Source organism: Macrotis lagotis, chromosome 7, assembly GCF_037893015.1.
Source record: "Macrotis lagotis isolate mMagLag1 chromosome 7, bilby.v1.9.chrom.fasta, whole genome shotgun sequence".
Classification (NCBI taxonomy): domain Eukaryota; kingdom Metazoa; phylum Chordata; class Mammalia; order Peramelemorphia; family Peramelidae; genus Macrotis; species Macrotis lagotis.
The window spans coordinates 121,593,035-121,613,886 of NC_133664.1; the positions used below are offsets into that span (position 1 = coordinate 121,593,035).

A 20,852-nucleotide genomic window follows, 5' to 3' on the forward strand; every position below is an offset into this window, starting at 1 on the left:
ACTAAAATCATAGCATTGTAGCCTCTGCTAAAAGACTATGTAGAGACCGTGCCATTTAACCAATGCTGGGGCAGCTAGGTGGCATAGTGGATACAGTGTCAGGTCTAAGAATCAGGAAGACTTGGTATCCTAAATTCAAATCTGGCCTCACACATTTCCTAGCTTTGTGACCCTGAGTATATCACTTAATTCTTTTTACCTCAGTTTCCTCATCTGTCAAATGAGCTGGAGAAGGAAATGGCAAACCGCTCTAGTAACTGCACAATAACAAAACTGTTTTACAAGTGAGGAAAGGGGGGGGGTAAAAAAGAATGAAGTGGAACAGGAGAGGTTGGCAGCAAGGGAATCAACCCCCCCCCAGTTGGTGATGCCCATTTGGAGCTGGAGCTGACCATCCTAGGGGAGCTCCACTTCAGCAGCCCCCTCTGTCCCAGCCCCAGGAACAACAGAGAAATGGTTGAATGACGGGTGAGGGCCATGTCATCATTCCAACCTCCAGGTTGAGCCTAGCAACTAGCCAAATGGAATCTTCCCCCTCCTACACCTCTTTCCTGACTGCAATTGCAATTACCTTGCTACTACTCTTCTCTCCAGACTCCAGACTTTGAGAGCTTGGTTTCTCCATCTGGCTCTCCTTTAAAAGTCGAAACTCTTCATGCACCTGAGCCTGCTCCTTTAACAACTCGTTCTGATTCGCCACCAGTTTTTTTTTGCTCTTCCTGCCGGCTCTGATAGCTGGTTTGCAGTTCTTCCAGATCAAGCACCTTTTCCAACAACTCCTGACTCTGTAGGGTGAGGAGCAGGGGTGGTGATGAGGGGCTGTCTTTGCCCACATCTTTGCCCAAGCCTCCCGGCTGCCCACTGCCCAGCCCAGCCCAGGGCAAGGCCATCTGTGCAGGGACCTGCTACCTGGGAGATCTCCCTACAGCAAAGGGAACCAATCGGGGCTCAAGTTAAGAAAGGATGAATCTGTCATTCAGTCCATTAAGTAGCCCAGACCCTGCCCTGAGGAAGTAGGTGAGGAAAAGGTGGGATAAGTAAGAAAGAAATCCAGCTGCCAACCTTTATCTTTCCTTTGTCAGGTCCAATGAGAGCCAGGGAGTTTCTGAAGACATGAATTGCCCCGCTCTTTCCTGGCTTGCCCCCTCCCCAGCCAGGAGCTTGCCCTGATCTTTCCTGGCTCAGCTCCCCTTTTCCCCAACATCTCCGCATACCTTTTGGAGGAGGTTGGGTTTAGGAACAGGGAAGGTGAGCCTGTGCAGCTCCTCCTGCAGCTGACCCTGCTCCTCCTGCATTCTCCTCTGGTTCTCCAGGAGCTCAGCCTGCTCAAACTGCAGCTGGGCCAGTTCTTTCTGGCTGTTATTGTACAGTTCCTGCAGTTCTTTCAGTTTATCCACCAGGTCTTCGCACTGTGGAGAGGGGGATGTTGGAACCTGTCTCTCTTGCCCTGAGCTCATCTGCATGAGTCCATCTGACCTTGACCTTAGGTCAGCTGGGAGAGTTTGGGATCCAGAGGTCTCTAAGCCTCACTCCTGGGATCAGGATCAGATACTAATAGCTAACACTTACAGAGGGTTTTCCTCACTTCATCTTAGCTGATCCACATGTCAGCCCTGGGAGGTCAGGGCCACTTCAAGCCCCAGTTTTACAGCTGAAAAAGCCTAGACAGACATAAGTCCAAGTCGGGTGACTTGCCCAGGGTCCCACATCCAGTAGATGCCTGAGGTCACATTTGGTCCCAGGTCCTCTAGTGCTCCACCCCATCCTGCTCTAAACAGGGCCTGCTTCTCTGTGGCTCTAACCTTCTAGTTCCATTTTCTCTGGTGTTGTGTGTGAGGGAGAGGCAAACTGGTCTTTCCTTTTTGTCCATTGATTTCTCTATCCCTTTCCCTCAGTAGATGAATCCTTTTCCTCTGAGAACTCTAATTCCTGAGGAACACTAACCTGTCTATCCTAAACCAAGTAACCCTGCCAGACCCCACCCCAAAGCAGAACAGTCCCCTATAGGGAGAAGGGGGAAGGCTAAGGGAGGGCTTGGGGTTGGAGCTGATGATCCCTCTAGGCAGACACATGCTACACAGGGGCTCTTCTGGGGGCTCCAGGGTGACTGGTATGGGACCAATTGAGGAACCTCCTGCTGCATGAACCTCCCCATCCATCCATCTTTAATAAGCATCTTGTCTCTTTCTCTATCATGTTTCCAGATCTCTCCATCTATATTTTTTTTATCTCCATCTATATCTGCCCCCATACAAGAGAATTATCAATGCCCAGGCACCTTAAAAATGATGAAGGAAAAGCCAGTGTCATTAATCCACTTAAACACCTGCAAGGAGGTGAGGTAAGAGGTTCACTCTGTAGGAGCTGAGCTAGCCCAAAGAGTTCGAAACCAAAGCAGGACCTTGGGCTCCCCTTCCAGAGCTTTAGTCACTCAATACAGAGTCTGACAGAAGCCTGGCCCCCTTGGAGACCCACAGAACAGGTCTTGGATCCACTAATGACTATCCTAATTCCTCTTTCTTATTTTCTGTAAAGAGTCCGAACGAAGCATAATACTTGGAGTCAGGAAGACCTGAGTTCTAATCCTGTCTCAGATACTTATTAGCCAAGACCCTAGAAAAGTCATTTAATCTCTGTCTGCCTCAGTTTTCTTATCTGAAAAGTGGGGATAATGAGGGCGACCAGCTTCCAGAGTCGTGTTTTGCAAACCCTATAACTCTAGATAGATGCTTACTATTATTGATGCCTATCTAAATTTCTGTCTGGCAGCTGGTGGACAGTGTTGACTTAAGAATCTGGAAGACCTGAGTTCAGATCTGACCTTTGACCCTAGTTGTATGATCCTGGCCCAGTCCCTCTGCCTTGGTCTGCCTTAATTTCTTCATCTTTGATAAAGGCTTATAATAGTCCCTCTCTCATAGGGCTGTGGAGAGGATAAAATGAGATGATCTATGTAAGGTACTAGCTAAATCCTCATGGATTATGTTCCAAATGTTCAAGATTTCCAATTGTGGAACCGAGGCTGGCACCTCCCACCCCCAGGAGCCCTGGAGACCCCAGGCAGGGTAGTTGCTGCAGGCTCCCCTACTTTTTTTTTATGGCTGTGCATCTCTGGATGTGCTTCCCCTGAGGGGATGCCCTCCCTAACTGGCCTCTGGGAGAGCCTCCCTGCCTTCTGGGCAGGGGGTTACCTTGGTGGGTTTGTCCTGGGCCTGCAGGTTCCGGAGCAGCTCCACCTCCTGTTGGCAGAGGTCGAGGGCCTCCTGAAGCAGCTCCTGCGCCTGGAGCTGTTGGGCCTGCTCCTCCTGACTGGCCTGGTAGAGCGCCTCCAGGTCCTGCAGCCTGGTCTCCAGCTCCATGTTCTAGCATGTAGGAGGCAGTCACTGAAGTCACCCTAGGAATAACCTGCCTTTCACCCTATTCTCGCCCATATCTTTTCCTGTGATCTTCTCCGGCCCTCTCCAGCCTCCTTGTGTTCTAGCAAGGGCTCCCAGTGAGCTCTACTGCGTGACCAGTGTGTGAGCTGCCCTGACACCCTGCTCTTCCGGGGGCTCTCCCTCCTCCCCGCCCCCCCCCCCCCCAGATTGCCTTTACCTTCTCCAGAACTTCCTGGTTGACGGTCTCTGCAGCTTTGAGGCGTTCTACCTCCATCCCAGAAAACTCCAGTTCTTCCCGTAACTTCTCCTGGGTATTCAAGAGCTGGCAATTCTTGTCCTGGCTCTTACAGTACTGCCACTGCAACTCTTCCAGCTTGGCCTTCAGTTCCTGTGGTGGAGGAAGACTGTGGGCAGCATGGGGACCCTCGGGGGGCCCAACCTGATTACTTCTCAGCCGAGTTCATGGACAGTGCTGGCCAGAGGTCTCCCCTTCCTTACCTGGCTTGCCCTTTACTTATCTGGCTTGGCGTCTTCTCTGATGCAGATGCCTACATAAGGCCCTCTGGTGACCTGGTGTGCCACATGGATCCATTGAAAGGTGGTAGGTACCGTATGGTCACCTGGAAGCAGCCCTGAGCCTCTGCTCCTGCCCTCGCACCTTTCTTCACCCAAAGACCTTCAGCTGATTCTAACTGCTCTTTTCTATTTGCTGCCCCCCCCAAACCTTAGCCAGGAGCCCCAAACCTGCTCCTTCACCTCTCCCTGCTGCCGTTACCTTCTCATTTCGGTTGCTCTCTTCAAAGGATCCCCTCTTAATCATGAGCTTACGTCGTTCTTCCTTGCTTTCCAGCAACTCTTTCTGCATTTGATTGTGTACACTGGTGAGCTTCACCTGCTCAAACTGGCTCTCCTGGCACTTCTTCTGCAGCTCACACACTTTATTCACCAGGTCCTGGGTCTGTGGAGGGGAGGATGCAGGTAAGTTGAGTTACCACAAAAGCCACCACCACACCATGACTTGGTTCCTCTTCAGATGTAGACCCCTTCAGAACCTCCATGATATGGTTCAATCTATTCCCTCCTCAGACACAGGCACCCAGAAAAGACCAGAACTTCCAGAATGCAGTGTCCCCAAAATCCCAAAACTGGTTCCCACGGGCTATACCTCTGGATTAAGGTCAAGGGTGACCCAAGTCTAGCCTGGCTTCTGGGCTCCCTCCCTCACCTGATGAAATGACTCCTGTCCTCCCCCCAGAAGGGATTACCTGGCTTTGGATAAGGGTGTCTTGGCAACTTTTAAGCCTATGTATCTCATCCTTGCAAAGTCTAAGCTCCTTCTGTAGGTGTTTCTGCTCTTCCTTACTGTCCTGATGCACCCTCTTTAACTCCTGTAGTTCAAAATACAGGTTCCTACACTGGAAGAAGGACAGAAGGGTGAGTTTGTGAACACAGGAGTAGGAGTTTAGGAAAATAATCTGGTCAGAGAAGCATGACAGGTACAACCCCCCCCCCCCCGCCCCCATGTATCTGTGCAGAGAGTACCCCCACCTAATTAGACTGTACATGCCTTCACATCAGGGACTGGGTAGTTTTTCATCTTTGTGTTCCTGGTGCCCTTGCAGAGAGTGGCTGCTTTTTAAAATGTTCACTGAACGGACTGACTTACCCAATTCTAATGAGCTAGGCCATTAGAATTAGAAAAGTGAAGAGATGGAAAGCATCCTTCCTTCCTTGATGGTACCTACCTTGTCCTGCATCTCCTGCACCTTCTCCTCAGCACCATGAAGCTGTTGCCGAAGGTTTTCAGATTCTTCCTCATCAAACTCTTCATTGTCATCACAGGGCTGGTTGTACATGATATCCATAAACATATCCATTTCTGAAGTCTGAGATTCAGCCGTTGACTTCTCCTTCTCTGATTCCAACCATCTTTCTGCCACCCTCATTTTTCTGTAACCCACAACCCCAAAGCCATATTGGGACAGTGTTATTCCTGGCATTACCCCCAAGGCTGCACAACAAGGGACCCAACTGTGATTTTCAAAACCACTCAGCTAAGTGACCAGAGGCTGGATTCCTACAAGGCTTCAGCCACCACAATCTTCAAAGACTGATTTGATTTGTGGGTGGAGCTGGACTGCTGGTCTAAGATAAGCTTTGGGGCTTAGCTCAGGACCAGTTCATCCCCATATCTGGAAGTTGACAGTTAAGTCAACTGCTATACTACCTACAAAAATAGAGATTAAGTCTGAGCTACTTTTGATATCCAATCAGATCAAATCAGAATCGTAAGGATATCCAGAATAGGATTCAAATCCTTCAAACCAGTCATGGTGTCAGGGGTCCTCTGTAACTTGGGATGATTTGAACCAGGCTGGGTATGGATGCTCAGGAATATCTACAGCTTGATCTCTGAATCTACAGCTGCTGGGCTACCTGGGAGACAACCCACTCTTTAGAAGCAGGGAAGATAGTCCCTTGTCCACTCCATTATAAGACCATCTACCATCCTTTCCTAGAAATTCCTAGAAGATAAGTTTGGGGTAGCCACACAGAGGGTTACAGCGAGGCCAGGCTACCTGAAGTCTTCCAATTGGTCCTCATTGTGATACCTCTGGGATTCCATCTCCTCCAGCTGTTCACATAGGGTGCTGTTGCTCATTTGCAGGGCACGGTACTCTGCAGTCAAAAGGTTGCATCGGTCCCGCAACTGCTGCAGTTCCTCTGTGAAGAGCAAGCATAAGAAGAAAGAGACTGAATTCTCAGCAAAATGGTACTTAGAGTCAGCTTCTATTCTCCTCATCTAGAAAGTAACAGTGGATGCTCACCAGCTTCACTGATGCCCAAGGTCATAAGGAAGACTGAAAATCAGAGCTCAGAGTCTTGGAAGACAAGACCCAGGGAAGACAGGGTTGCTATTGTTCCCTCATCAGTCTTCCAAGACATCTTCAGAAGCCACCATCCTGACTAGTTCTTGAGTCTATGAGCTTCAAGAGGGGCAATCAAATGTTAATAGGTTCTTTCAGAGGTTTCTTCTAACATTTTATTATCATAAGTCTAGGTTGAGAACAGATCTTCCTTTCTTTTTGGATGCTGATGCTCGTCATAGCCCTCTGGGATAACAAATGGGATTCCTTTCCCTTCTTATTGAGGAGTAGGACATAGGTGACAAAAATTGAACTACAGATGAGCTGCTGTCCCTTACCCTCCCTGCCACCCTGTATCTACTTGAATGCAAACAGGACTGGTCTAGACATCATCCATTAACCTGATGTGGACCATGGGATTCCCCTCTGGGTCTACATTTTTTGGCTCCCTAAGAAACCCTCAGGCATCAAAAAGGGCCCCAAGTGAAATGAGACTCTTAGGAACCTTTGAAAGAATCTGACCTCTAGAAGCTCATAGAGTATCAAGAACTATGATGACTTGTGAAGACATGCTAAAACACATCTAACTATTATTCTTGTTTGGTACTACCATTGACTCACAACTCTGCCTGTTATCTTTCTAGATGATTTAAGAATTTTGTCAGAGTGCAATATTGCTTGTAATATTAGATCATAACATTGTTCTTTATTTATATTTAACAAATACTGACTTGACCTAACCCCATAATTGCAATAGCATTCAACCATGATAACACACTGATGCTTACTTCTCCTTTATCTTGGGTCAGAATTCTTTGGTAGCATTCTGGACTGCCAAAATAGGTTTCCAATCTAGAGATGGTAAGGGTGTTTCATTGTTATGCAAGTTTGCTCATCCCTGTTTTAGCCACATTACAGTCAAAGTTTTTAGTACAGTGTTTTCCTGAGGTCCAAATAATCAAATCTGTGCTTGGGACAAAGGAAGCTTGCTTATGGTCTAGGTCCCAGCAGACAACTAGAAACAGCACCAAAGCTGAGCCACTGAATTTGGGGGGAAATAACCCCTGAGTTTGGGATATCCCTGAAATTACTAGGATCAAGCTCTTTTCCCCCTCCCATCTAATTTAAGGTATATTTGAAGCTGGGGCATTTAGGCAGCACAGGACTATTCAGATAGTCCTGAAATAGCCCTGAAATCAGAAGGACCTGAGTTCCAATTTGGACTCAGACATTTGATATTTATTTATTAGTTGTGTGACCTCATGAGCAAGTCACTTAACCTCATTGCCTGCCACCCCCCCAAAAAAAAAAGATGTACTCGAAACATTAGAGGGAAAGACAGGTTTAGGCTTAGAGATCTCTACAAGGTTGCCTCCAGGGAACAATTTCTCAACATGGTAAGCCCTATGACACAGCCTAAATATGTCACTGCCCAAAAGCTATCAAGAAAAATTAAACCCCGGCTGGTACCTCTGTACTCCCCTCCTAGCCTCACTGCTAACTATCTGGCTATAGGGTAAGATTTCTCCTTTGTTGCTGAATTTGATGTTAGAGTTCTCTCATAATACTCATGTTGCCCAGTCCCATATTCCTTTCTACCACTGTTCTTAGGGGCAGCTAAATGGTGTAATGGATAGTACTGGCCCTGAAATCAGGGAGAGCCAAGTTCACTGGCTAGTGATGATGATGATGATGATGATGATGATGATGGTTGTCATTTGGTTCTTGAAGAAGACCGTGACATCAGGGGAGGTGATGCCATGACAAATACATGAATTGGATTTGAGTGGGGGGACTTCCAGAGTCATCTGGGTGCAGGGGTCAGCTATATATTGAATGACTGGAGATGGGCCTGGATGCAAGGCAATTAGAGTTAAGTGACTTGCCTAAGGTCACAGCTAGCGTCAAGTGCTTGAGGTTGGATTTGAACTCCCATCCCCCTGACTCCAGGACCAGTGCTCTTTCCACTAAGCCACCTGATTATGTGTCCCTAGGCAAGTCACTTTAACTCCTGTTTGTCTCAGTTCCTTATCTGAAAATGGAGACAAACTGGAGATTGAAATGACAAACCACTCTGTATCTTCACAAGATGGGATCACACAGAGTTGGGCATGACTAAATGACTGGACCACTACTGTTCATATTCTCTTGTTGATATTTCTTGAATGGAGAGAACCTTGGATCATCTGCATTTCAAATTCTAACTGCCATAATCATTTGTATTTTATCCAAAGAGAACTTCCCCAAAAGCCTCAAACCAGTGGTCTGCATTCAGAGGTCCCAGGCTTTCCCAAAAGTCTTCCTCACTCTGCTCAGCTTCTCCCCAACCCCTGGCAGAAGATACAAAAGAACTGTCCTTGTACCTTGCAGTAAGCCAACATCTGAGAAGACCAGGAGGTCAGAGTGATCACTGTCCTTCAACTGGATCTCACTCCGCAAAGAGTCGATCTCCATCTCATACTCTTCCTGCATGCGTTCCATGCCCGTGAGCTCTGAACGCATGCGGCACAGGTCTTCTTGTAGGCTTGCTATGTCCCCCTCATGCTCCACTGCCGAATCCTCTGCCGCCTGCCGCAGAGACTGGATCTCTTCCTGAGCCATCTGCAGCTCCTGCTCTATGTCCTGCATTTCAGTCTGTTTCTCATGTTCCAGCATGGAGATCTCCTCCCGGAGAGACCTCAGTTCACCTAGGAGAGATGGGAAGTTGAGGCTGTCAGAGGATCAGCACATGAATCTGCTGGGTCCCCTGAGGAGAACTAATTGGTTTCCCTTCTGGGTACCCTAGGGACCCTAGGCCTGGCCCAATGGAGAGGATCAACTGTACATAGAGTTGGAGAAGGAAAGTATTTAATAGTTACTAGCCAAGAAACTAATAAAAAGTTGAATGGGAGCCCTGCTCTATTAGCCAGGCCATGGGGCTTGGATCAGGGGGTGGAGGATGATTAAAGAGCATAACTAAGTCTTTCTTTTTGACAACCACATCGTTTTTTCTCCTGCTCTCCTAATTCTATCCCACAGTCACCTGAGTAAAGCAGTGATGTAGGCCCCTCTGTGCTTAGTTTGGGGGTTCACCATCGATCACTGCACTATGGTACAGTGGTGGCTCTGAGGGAATTTGATATCCTAAACCCATCCAAAGAAGCATAAGTATTTGAAAGAATGTCACTGAAGACTGATTACCTTTGTGGCTCTTAGGCCAGATGCAAGCAGTTTGAGCCCAAGCTGGGTTCTGTCTAGAATCCTTTAACCTTTTAACCTCCCAGTTTAATTCTGATTAGCTAGCATATACAAACTAGCTTTGTTGTTGTTTTTTTGTTTGTTTGTTTTTTTGGTGAGGCAATGCGGTTAAGTGACATAAGATCACACAGCTGAATTTGAACTCAAGTCCTCCTGACTGATGGTGCTGTATCCGCCACACCATCTAGCTACTTCTTAGGAAACCAATACCAGCTGCCTTTGGGTTTCTGTGGTAAGACTGACTGGCATCAGGGGTCATGCTGGTAGGCTTGGACTATCTGAATGCAATTGTACATTTAGAGTAATGTGCAAACCCACAATAGATTTTTGAACATAGGGTATACTCCTGAAAGACCTGGCTACCTCTGATCTATGGATGTATATATCGTCATCTATAACTGCCTATCTTGAAACAAAGGAAATCTATTATTAAGAAATAAGGAACAAAGGGGGACAATGCATTGAAAAGTTGGGGAAGAGAACTTTGAGGAGCAGTGTGGGTCAAGTTGGGTGCAGAATGTGCTCCTGGGGGAGAACAAAAGAAGCAGAAGCCAATTCCTGCCTACAGGGAGTTTCAGGGCTTTGCCAGTGTGCCCGTATTTAGCACTTGAATTCCTTCAGTGGTAAATCTAGGGGTAGGTCCTGGACTGGGGATTTCTATAGTGCAGGAAACTCCTCGAAGTTAACGCAGGCCAGCCCCTTCTTAGGAGCGTAGAGATGCTCAACGACTTGCTCCTATGTGCTACAGCAACACTTCCTGTCTAGAAGGTCGATCCTCTATTATTATCAAGAATACAAGATGGCACAAGTCCTCCCAGCCGGTCCCCTCCACAGCCCCAGCTGGGGGAGCTCCCTTCCCGGCCCATTCAGGTCCTCCCCGGCTCCCTCCTCCTTGCATCGGCAAGCGGCGACCCCGGAGCCCTGAACTGCTCTGCCCCCTGTGTCCCCACCACCCAACAGAATCCCTAGGTCCCCTGGTCCTTTCCCCCTCCCCTCCCTCCCCCCCCCAATGTTTCAGTAAAAATGAATTGGAGGGACCTTTCCTGGAGCTTGGCCCAAGCATGTTTGCGATGCTTGCCTCAGTCTAGAGTTCAGTGTTAAAATGGATAGTTACGGCTCTGAGAAGCTTACGGCCTAGTCGGAACACAAAGCACATGCGGGGAGAGGATGAGAGCAGGCCCAAGGCGGCAACGTGCAGCAGCCTCACGGCAGTGAGCGCGGTCCTTCCGGTGGGCTCAGAGGGGCGGGGTCCCAGCGGGGCGGGGCCGGACAAAGTGGGCCCAGGGCCTTACCCGGCCCCCGACCCCGTGCGCAGAAGGGCGTCGCTGAGGACGGACCGGGCGCCTTCGGGCTCCATCCCGTCCGGCGCGGGCACCCCTGCCAGGGCCCGGGGCCGGGCGGGCGGCGCGGCCCACGGCGCAGGGTGCGGGGCTCCCCAGCCACCCCCCGCTTTTAGGGGCCGCCCTTGCTGCTGTCAAGCCCAAGTCTGCTTCTCCCTCCCTTTGCCCAGTCGACTTTAAACGTCCTCCGTTCTTCCGCCCCTGGCGGGTGCCCCTTACAGACGGGGGGGCCCCCCACCCCCACCCCGGGCCGCCTCCCCGCCCCCGCCCCGCGGCTGCCAGGCGCAGGCGCCGCCCCGCCCCCCTGGAAGCGCCCGGAGGGCAGCCGCCGACCACGTGGCAGGTTAAAGCCGCCGAGGGGCGGGGTGGGGGCGGGGCCTCCCCGGGGGTTGGCGGGAGCGGGCGGTCCCCGACTCACTGGCCTGGGTCTCCATCGCGCCGGCCCGCCTGCTGGTCTCCCCGGGGGGACCCCGCGGGGCTATGGCGGCCGCTCCCCACCCGGCCCGCGGAGGGCCGGTCTCCCCCCAGGAGCGCGCGCCCCCTGTGGGCGGAAACGGGCATTGAACGGCGCAAGGCGGGAAAGAGCGGGGGGGGGGGCGGGGAGGAGAGCGCTCCGCCGCCCCCTGCAGGGAGCCGGTGGTGGTGCCCGCGCCTGCGCGCCTGTGCCCGCCGCGTCCCGCGCGGGAGGGCTGCGGGGCAGCGGGGCCTCGCCCCCCACTCAGCATTATGATTATTATTATTACTGTTCTTATTGTTGTTGTCATTTTAGATTTTTGCAAGGCAATGGGGTTAAGCGGCTCTGCCCAAGGCCAGGTCTGAGGCTGCTCAACTTGCTTTTAACAAATGAGGAAACTGAGGTCCAAGAGAGATGAACGGGTCTGGCCAAGGGCACTCAAGGAAGAGCCACTTCGGGGCAGCCCTGCCCCGGCGACGGGCCTCTAACGAGGAGGCCGGGAGCACTTATCATACCAGCTCCTGGCACAGATGGAGATGGCAAGCCTACATGGGGACTACGGATGCCGGCTGACTTTCCTGTCCTATCCTATATTCCTTCTGAAGAGAAGCGAGGGGACCAGGAATGTGAGCTCCCATGAGCTGGGATCATTCTTAATAAGGAAACAAGGGCCTTGGAGCGAGCCCGGCGGCTTGCTGAGGTCATGGAGCTAACACAGAAAGCCTGATCTTTTCACTACTGGGCTAATTCTTTCCTCTAGAGCTTTGTCAACTTCACATTACATATACATGTATATATATATATATATATATATATATATATATATATATATACATGTATATATATATATATATATATATTTATATTTATATATATTTATACATATATATGTGTGTATGTGTGGTCCACAGATATCTTTTACTTGGACCCCGGGGCCACTGGATGTCTGGCTACGGCGTGTGCTCGGGTCTGGAGGGGCACTGGATCCCTGCCCGAATCTAGCAATGCTCCGGGGTCACCCGTAGTCAGCAGCTATAAATAGACTAAGAATCCTGGCCCTGTGCCCCAAGGCCCAGGAGCAAGGAAATCAGCTGCCCAGATCTTATGGAAGCTGCATGGATCTGCATGCATCTCTTGCCTGAGGTCCTAGAATTATAGGATTTAAAGCTAGAAAGGATTGTGGAGATATCACGCAATAAGTATTTTTGAGGGGCCTACTATGGGCAAGGCACTATATATACAAGGTTATTGATATCGCTGAAACATCTGGTGCAGAGATGAGAAATGTGAAACCTAGGGAAATTTAATCAGCTTGCCTAATCTCATCCTGGGAGTCAGCAGCAGAGTCAGAATTTGAGCCCAGGGCCACTGATTTGAAATCCAGGACTTTGGCCACTATACCATCTTTGGTTGCTTCATTGTCTGCCTTTTTCCTATCTCTCTACCTTCTGTCATCATTCCCTTTTCACTTTTCTTTGTTCCTCCCTTTGCCCTAGCTGGCTGCTTTCTATTCCTGCCCATCTCTTTGTTCTTTTTGTTCTTTATTTTCCCCATTTCCTCCTCCTTTTGTCCCACACCGGGGAGTGCCTGCTCTGAAGCTATTTTCTAGGACATCTCTCAGAAACTGGAAGCTGGAAAGAGTCAACTGAAGCTGCTTTGATGTTGCTGTGAGATATGGAACACCCACCCTGCTGCTCCTCAGAGATAGCTGAACATTTCTAGGTCATCTCTTGGACTTCTGGTAGCTGGAAAGAGCCCATCCTTGAACACAGCTTTGTAGCCTGTGGGGACTATTGATTCTGGTTGACTTACTTGCCCTATCCCATATTCCTTCTGAAGAGAAGAGAGGGGACAAGGAATGTGACCAGCCCAAGAGAGATGCAGGACTGCCTAGTGCCTGAAGCAAAATGGAGACTAGAGTGACTGTGCCCCTACTCCTAAATCACCCAATCCAGTACATAACTGGATGTCAGATGAAGGAGAATGGGATGCTCAAGAGAAAAGGAGATTAGAGGTAAAAAAGGAAAAGAAGTAAAGAAGTAGAAGACTGAGGACAGAGGAGTTTCAATAGAAGTTGAGTGAATAAAAAAGGGCTAGGGAAAAGACATAAGAATGGGATGGGGGGTGGTTATGATGGAGATTTGAAAAGTGGAAGATGAACTCCAAAAGAGAAAGAGGAAATGAGAGGATAATAAAGAAGAGGTAAATGGGGCAACTAGGTGATGCAGTGGATAGGGCACCAGCCCTGGAGTCAGGAGGGACCTGAGTTCAAATCTAACCTCAGATACTTCATAATTACCTGTGTGACCATGAGCAAGTCACTTAACTCCATTGCCTTGCCAAAAAAACAAACAAACAAAAAAAAGAAAAGGTACAAAAGATCATCTTAGATGACTGAAAAAGTGGTAAGTGAGATGGGATTAGTACCTTGAAAAATGGTCAAATGAAGCCCACCTCATCATTCCCCTCTCCCTTGCTTCCTATGTCAAACTCTTGCATTACCCTGGAGTTGCTGGATCTGTTTGGTGAAGGCCTCTGCCTGCTGGGCGCTGGCCAACCGCTCATCCTCCAGGAGCCCTGAAACAGAGAACAGGAATGGCTGAGGGCAGTCCCAGGGCCTGAGAGCTCCCATCCATCCCTTCCTGCCACTTCTCCCTATCTTCAGCAGATGTGGAGAAGGCTGAACTCCCAGACTCTGAGGGGTAGAAAGCTAGTGACTCTAGACAGCACTCACCCTGTAGCTCAAGTGAATCATCCTCATGTTGTCCAGCCAGCTCCCTTGTCTCTTCCAACTCAGCCACTAGTCGCAGCACCTGAGCCCTCAGCTCTTCCAGCTCCGTCTCAGAGAGGCTCAGCGCCCGAGACTTGCCTGCCTGCAGGGACCTCACATCATGGACCTCTTCCTCTTTCTTTTCCTCTTTCTCTTCCTTTTTCTCTTCCTCTTTCTCTTCATTTTCTTCTTCTTCCTCCTCCTCTTCTTCCTCCTCATACAGAGCTGGGAGCAATACTTCTCCTGTGAGATAGGACCCCCCCCACACACACACATACACAGCATCAGGATCACTTTTTAGCTGAGATCTCTCAAGCTTGCAACTGGTTACATCAGCCAAGGGGATCAGGTAGAGATGATGCATGGGTGCCATCTGCAGGTCCCCAATGACATCGCCTAAAATAAATCAATACCTGTAGAACTGGGACTCAGGGTATTCTCATCTCTCTCCCCAACCTTTCCCGGAGTTTGCTGACTGATTTCATTTGGGTGGAGCCTCTCTCAATGACAGACTTTTTTGGGGAGGCATCAAGGCTTGAGACTGAGAACAATGAAGGAAAGCTTGCCAGTAGAAACCTGACTTCTAGTTCTGACTCTTGGATCAAAGGGCAAGTAGAGATTCAGAGAGCTGGAAATAAATTTAGAGGTTATTGACTCCAAGCTCTCATCCAGGTCAAGAATCATCTGCCAGGTCATCTGCTTGACCACTGGCGTAGAGAAGTTCAGGCTTTGTGTAGGAGCCTTTGAGGCCAGCTGGGGTGAAAGAGGCTCCAGATCCATGATAATATGTTCCTTAACCATGGAAAGGAATGCATGGAGAGTAGAGCAGCAGAATGCTGGTTGAATGGAAGCAACAACAGACTGCAGCTTCTTCCAACTAGAAAACCCTTCCATTGGGCAGCCTTCCTTCCAACCTGAGGGTCTAGTTATGGTGAGAGGAGAGCTTTGCTTAAAAGACAGACAACAGTTTGTGGGGATGAAGAGAGGACTTTAGGGTGATGACTGGACCTTAATTTGAGGTGAGAAAGGTTCATGGAAATGCTGGGGAAATGATGGGGCCACAACTAGGGAAGAGGAAAGGAGAGAAGAAAGGAGTTGAAAAGTAGGAAGGGAAAAAGAAAAGGGAGCATTGAATGTAGGTCAAGAAAACTCACCGTCCAAGGTCTGACCCCAGCGTTCCAGGGATCCCCAGCATTGACCTTTCTTCCTTTCACAGCCCTCAGATCCCTCACAGGCCCCAGGAGAGGTCACTGGAAGTCCTATGGAAAGAGAAGTGTGAGAGGCATAGGGAAGTCTGGGGAATATACCCACCTTAGACTCCTTAAGTCATGAATGTGTGAATCCTAATGCAAATCTAAGCATCTTTCTTCCTAGTGCAGATGCCTCCCCACTAGCTCTGTCAGGTCTGCTGGTTCCAATAGCTCTACCCTCCCACCCCCAGCTCTGCTGCTGGCCCTGGCCCTACCAGTCTCCCCATCTTGTCCCAGGGACCCACCTCTGCTGCTGATTTCTGCCCCATTCCCATCCCAGCACCTGACTCAGCCTCTGAACATCCCTCCCATCCTAATACAAGTCCTCATCCTCTCTTGCCCCCCTCCCAGCTTGGCCTGCTGATCCTGACTCTTTGATCCCCCCCACCAACCCATGATCCCCCCTCTCCTGCTTCCCTCTGTTCTAACCTCCATTCCAGGTCTATTGGTGACCCTTTCTGTAACCCTCTCATCTTCCGGCCCTGCCCTTCACATCCACTTCTGCTGCTGGCTCGGAGTCTGTGGTGATTCTCCCCCCATTCTAACATGGGTCCCCACATCTGCTGCTGCTTCCTGCCCTCCCCCACCCCCAGCTCTGCCGCTGAGCTTGACTGTGACCCCCTCCACAACAGATCTCTGCTCCTCTCTCCCCTGCTCCCCAACCCTAGTTCAGCTTCTGACCCTGACTCTGTGAACGACCCCTCACCCTAGCGGAAGTCCCCACTTCTGCTTCGATCTCCCAGTTCAGCGCCTGACCCTGACACTGGGATTCCCTCCCCCAGCCGACCGACCCCTTAGCTTCTTTGGGTCCTTCCTCTACACTCGGCTTTGCGGCTGATCCTGACCCTATGAATCGCGCCCCCCCCCCCCATTCTGGCTTAAATTCCCCCATTTGCTTTTTTGTCTGTATTTCCATTCCACTGTTGACTCTGACTGGAGAGTCAGACCTGACCAGGTCTGTCTGTCTGTCTGTCTGTCTCTCTCTGATTCTCTCCATACATAAGCCAAGAGAGAGGAAGATGAGAGAGGGAGAAGGAAGATAGAGGAAGGAGCTAGAGGGGAGGGGAGAGAGGTGAAGAGAAAAAAACTTGGGGGATTGGAAGGGGGTTCTGTTAATTTCACCTGGGAGTAAAATGCCTTCATCATCATGTCACCCAATTTCCTCCTCTCCCCCCTCCCCCCCGGGAACTGGTCTTCACTATGCTTAGAGCTAGAGGGGGCTAAGAACCTGCACCCCCAGGAGCCCTGGGGGGACGAAGCCGCTTTCCCCGGGGGCAGGTGAGACGAGGCTGACAAGCGCGCCTCGGAAGGGAGGGGGGCTGCAGCAGCGGGGCTGGCCATGCGGGAGAGGGAGGGGAAGAGGGGGACGGGAGAGGGGGACCCGGGGCAAGCGTGGAGGGGCGCCACGGGGAGGGGGGGAGGAGAGCAGAGCCTTGGAGAAGCCGGGGCCCGGCAGCCCTGACCTGAGCGCTGGCCGGGCCAGCTCCGGGCTCCCGAGCCGGCCCCCGCCTCCGTGTCCATGGCCGCGGCCGCGGCCCGCGCTGCTGAGGATGGAGCCGCAGAGCCTCGGGGAGCCCGGGCCGGAGAGAGCCGACGACGAGGAGGAGGAGCTGGCGGCGAGGCGTGCGGGAGGCGGGGACCTGGCCCGGCCCCACCAGCTCCCCTCTTCTCTCCAGACTGTCCCCCTTCCTTCCCCAGCCTACCGGACGCAACCACTGGGGCTGGGGGGAGCCCCGGCCGGCTGTTGTGGGCTGCTCGCCGGGCCTGCCCCTTGGAAGGACGGGGCAGGTTCAGTGGGCCAACCACCTCCCGGGAAGCCCCGCTGTAAGAGAGGGCTCAAATGCCCCCGCCCCGCCCCTAGAACTCAGGGTCCCGGAGGGGCAGAATGCGGTGGGGGGGGGAGGGAAGGAATCTAGACTGTCTCTGCAGCCCAGGTAAGCCGGAGCACCCCTCTAGGCTCATGTTTCCCAGGATGGCATAATCTTCCCTTGTAGGGCAGCTCGTTGGCGCAGTGGCTTACAGCACCGGCCTTGGAGTCAGAAGGACGTGAGTTCAAATTCGCCTCTCTTAATAACTGTGTGATCTTGGGCAAGTCACTTTTTCCTGATTGCCTCACTTCCAGGGCCATCTCCAGTCGTCCTGATTCCTATCTGGCCACTGGATCCAGATGGCTCCAGAAGAGAAAGTGAGGCTGGTGACTAAGCACAGCAGCCCCTCACTCAAATCCAATTCACATGCTTGTCATGGCATCACCTCCTTGATGTCATGGTCCTGTTCAAGAATGAAGGACAGGGCGGCGCAGTGGATAGAGCACCAGCCCTGGGGTCAGGAGTACCTGAGTTCAAATCTGACCTCAGACACTTCATAATTACCTAGTTGTGTAGCCTTGGGCAAGTCACTTAACCCCATTTGCCTTGCAAAAACCTAAAAAAAAAAATGAAGGACAAACATCAACATCAATCTTCCCTGTATTGTCTTAAGCAGAACATACTCCTCCAAAGTCCCAAGACCCTCCCTGCTGGTCAGCTCCCAGCTGGTTGGCACAGAGCCCTGTGCCAACACAGTCTCAGATACTTGACCGTTACTTAATTGTCTGACCTTGGCCAAGTCACTTAACCCTGACTGCCTTGCGTCCAGGTCTATCTCCAATTATCCTTATTTCATATCTGGTCACTAGACCCAGCTGCCCCTGGAGGAGAAAGGGAGACTGTTGAACTAGCACAGTCCCCCACCCCACCCTGAAATCCAATTTATGAGCTTGTCGTGGCATCACCTCCCCTGATGTCATGGTCTTCTTCAAGAACCAAAGGACAAACAACATCATCAGCTCTGGGCTAGTCCTTTTGCCTCTAGGGCCTGAAAGGCAAACTTTCCAACCCAGCTTTCACGAGTACCCTAGAGCCAGACCAGTGAGGAACCTTAAAGGAATGTGGAGACAGGAGGAAAGAGACCCACAGAAGTGACAGTGAGTCTGTGGGCAGGTTTCTTGTCCACTCTCTTCCTACCTCCCATCAATTCTGTAGTCAGCCTGTGGGTCTTTAAGCTATCCACTGGCCCTGCCCAACCCTTTGTTAAATGGAATCTCTTTTCCATAGTTATAAACCTTAAACTACTACATTGTTCATTACCTAATATTTCTGAATTCCTCAAGCAATTAAGTACCATTCCTCACCACAGCAACTTTGTTAGTTCTGGGAATACAGAGCAAACAAAACAGTCCCTACCCTCAAAGACTTTACAATCTGTTACTATGAGAAAGAAATGATGTTTACTTGAAAGTAAAAATGAAATGGGGTAGCTAGATGGTCCAACAGATAGGGTGCCGGTCCCTAAGTCAGGAAGATTCATCTTCCTGAACTGAAATCTGGCCTTGGACACTAGCTGTGTGACCCTGGCCAAGTCATTTCACCCTGTCTGTCCCAATTCCTAAACTGTAAAATGAGCTGGCAAAGGAAATGGCAGACCACTCGATATCTATGTGAAGGAAACCCTAAATGGGGACACAAAGAGTCAGGCATGACTTAAATGACTCAACAACCCTGTCAAGCAGGCAGGGTGCTTACTACGTTACTCATTTTACAGCTAATGAGGCCCAAATGTGACTTATCCAGGATCATCCTGCTAGTTAAAAAGCAGACTCTAGGCCTTCCAACTCCAAGCCCTCTATAATGCCACAATGCTTCCCAATTTACTGAGTATCAGTATCCAGGTGCTGTTTGCCTTCAGGGTTCTACTGCTAGGTTCAGCTACTGAAAGACTGTTACACAAGCAGAAAATAGTGGCAATACAGAAATCAAGTTAGGAAAATAATGACATACACAAAGTCCTTTGTATCTGTACTCACAGAGATACATAAGAAAAGGAATTTCTCCATGGCTTTTCTAGGCTCCCAGATTTATGGAAAACACCTGTACATTTGTTTATGGAGTCCAGAACCATAGCCAATGGAAGATACTCAAAGATAGAATTCAGATGGATAACCTAAGAGTGTCCAACCTTTTAGAAAATCCCATCCAAGAAGTTTGGATTTTGATGACAACTGATAAAATTATATTACAAAACAATGAGCACCAGCCCTGGATTTAGGAGGACCTGAGACAGAATAATTACCTAGCTATGTGACCTTGAGCAAGTCACTTAACATTATTGCCTTGCAAAGACAAAAAAAACCCCCATTGAACCAAAGTTCATTTGACAACCCTCATTTTTTTTTTTTAGTTTTTTGCAAGGCAGTGGGCTTAAGTGGCTTACCCAAGGCCACACAACTAGGTAATTATTAAGTGTCTGAGGTCAGATTTGAACTCAGGTACTCCTGACCCCAGGGCTGGTGTTATATCCACAGCACCACCTAGCCAGCCTGACACCTTTCATTTTCTGGTTACACAATGCACTGACCATTGGGCACCTCTGATAGTACTTAAAGTACCACCCTAGAAGCTTCTGCTTTGATGGCCTCTTTCCATCAGAGCTTCTTCTTCTGCTTGCCCCATCCCAGGTGCTCTTCATCTCTCTTCAGCAGCTCAGAAACCTGAGAGCATCCCTTGGATCATTTATTTCTTCTGAGGCCACACTCCAGATGACCTTCTCCCCTCATATCTCTTCTCCTACTACCCCTAACTCAAGATTTAGACATATCTAGTTAGGATTTTGATGTAAACTTTAATATACAAGTTTCAAGTGAACAGCCTCTGACACATACACACAGTTATTGTTTGATAAAAGGGTTAAAGATGCTTTGTGAAAGAATTGAATGGGCCAGTCAAGTGGCAAAAGCCTCAGGCTTTATTGCCTTGCTCAAGAGAAGGCTATGAAACTCATTATCTGATGCTCAAGGAAATCTGAGGTGGGGAGGACAGGGGCAATAGGGCAGGCTACAACCTCCCCTCCACAGTGTCAGACTGATACCTCCAAACTAGGGAAGTCGAGCAACCCCAACACCAGCTGGGAAAGCCACCCCAAAATGGGGCCTGGGAAGGACACGGAAGTAATACAATCAATGTATTGCAAGGGAGTCTTAGCCATAGCCACAGAAGGGGATCCAGACTTTGTAAAAGATTATTCTGAGAATTTGGTCCAATGTTCCATCAAGCTCTCTTGTTCATCTTCATGTTGCTCAGGGAATGTAGGTCAGGATATAGATATTTTATGGCTAGGGTCCCACACAGAGGAGTCTGATTAGCTTCCCACCCTGAGATTTCAGGCAGGAAGATGTCAATCAGCTAGGTTACAGAAAAAGGGCAGAGCAAAGGAGGAAGATAGGAATGATGTGGGAGAAAGGAAAGGGAACAGCGTTTATTAAGCACCTGCTGTGTCCCAAGCCCTGTGCTAAGCACTGTATAAATACCCCATTTGATCCTTACCAGCAACCCTTGGAAGTAGTCTCTATCATCTCCATTTGACAGAAAATTAAGACAGACAGAGGTGGTGACTTGCCCAAGGTACACAACTAGTAAGCATTGAGGTCAGATTTGAATTCCTGATACCAGGCTCATCTATACTTCATTGCTGCCTCTAAGGCTAGGATATAGACAACTTGTCGAACCAGAGAAAAGTAGAC

The 20,852-nt window shown here is 49.8% G+C and overlaps 1 protein-coding gene across 1 annotated transcript in view; it reads right to left on the bottom strand.

The window, feature by feature from the left end:
- CCDC136 (coiled-coil domain containing 136) overlaps window positions 1-16,831 on the bottom strand; it is a 27,648-nt gene extending 10,817 nt beyond the window's left edge. Inside the window, 14 exon segments of the mRNA XM_074193750.1 lie at window positions 572-709; window positions 711-785; window positions 1,215-1,409; window positions 3,192-3,362; window positions 3,595-3,765; window positions 4,153-4,335; window positions 4,643-4,792; window positions 5,123-5,327; window positions 5,957-6,101; window positions 8,608-8,931; window positions 13,778-13,852; window positions 14,010-14,288; window positions 15,200-15,304; window positions 16,759-16,831. Of these exon segments, the coding sequence (XP_074049851.1) occupies window positions 572-709; window positions 711-785; window positions 1,215-1,409; window positions 3,192-3,362; window positions 3,595-3,765; window positions 4,153-4,335; window positions 4,643-4,792; window positions 5,123-5,327; window positions 5,957-6,101; window positions 8,608-8,931; window positions 13,778-13,852; window positions 14,010-14,288; window positions 15,200-15,304; window positions 16,759-16,816 (2,274 nt within the window). The 5' untranslated portion in view covers window positions 16,817-16,831.
- Window positions 16,832-20,852: the final 4,021 nt, after the last annotated feature.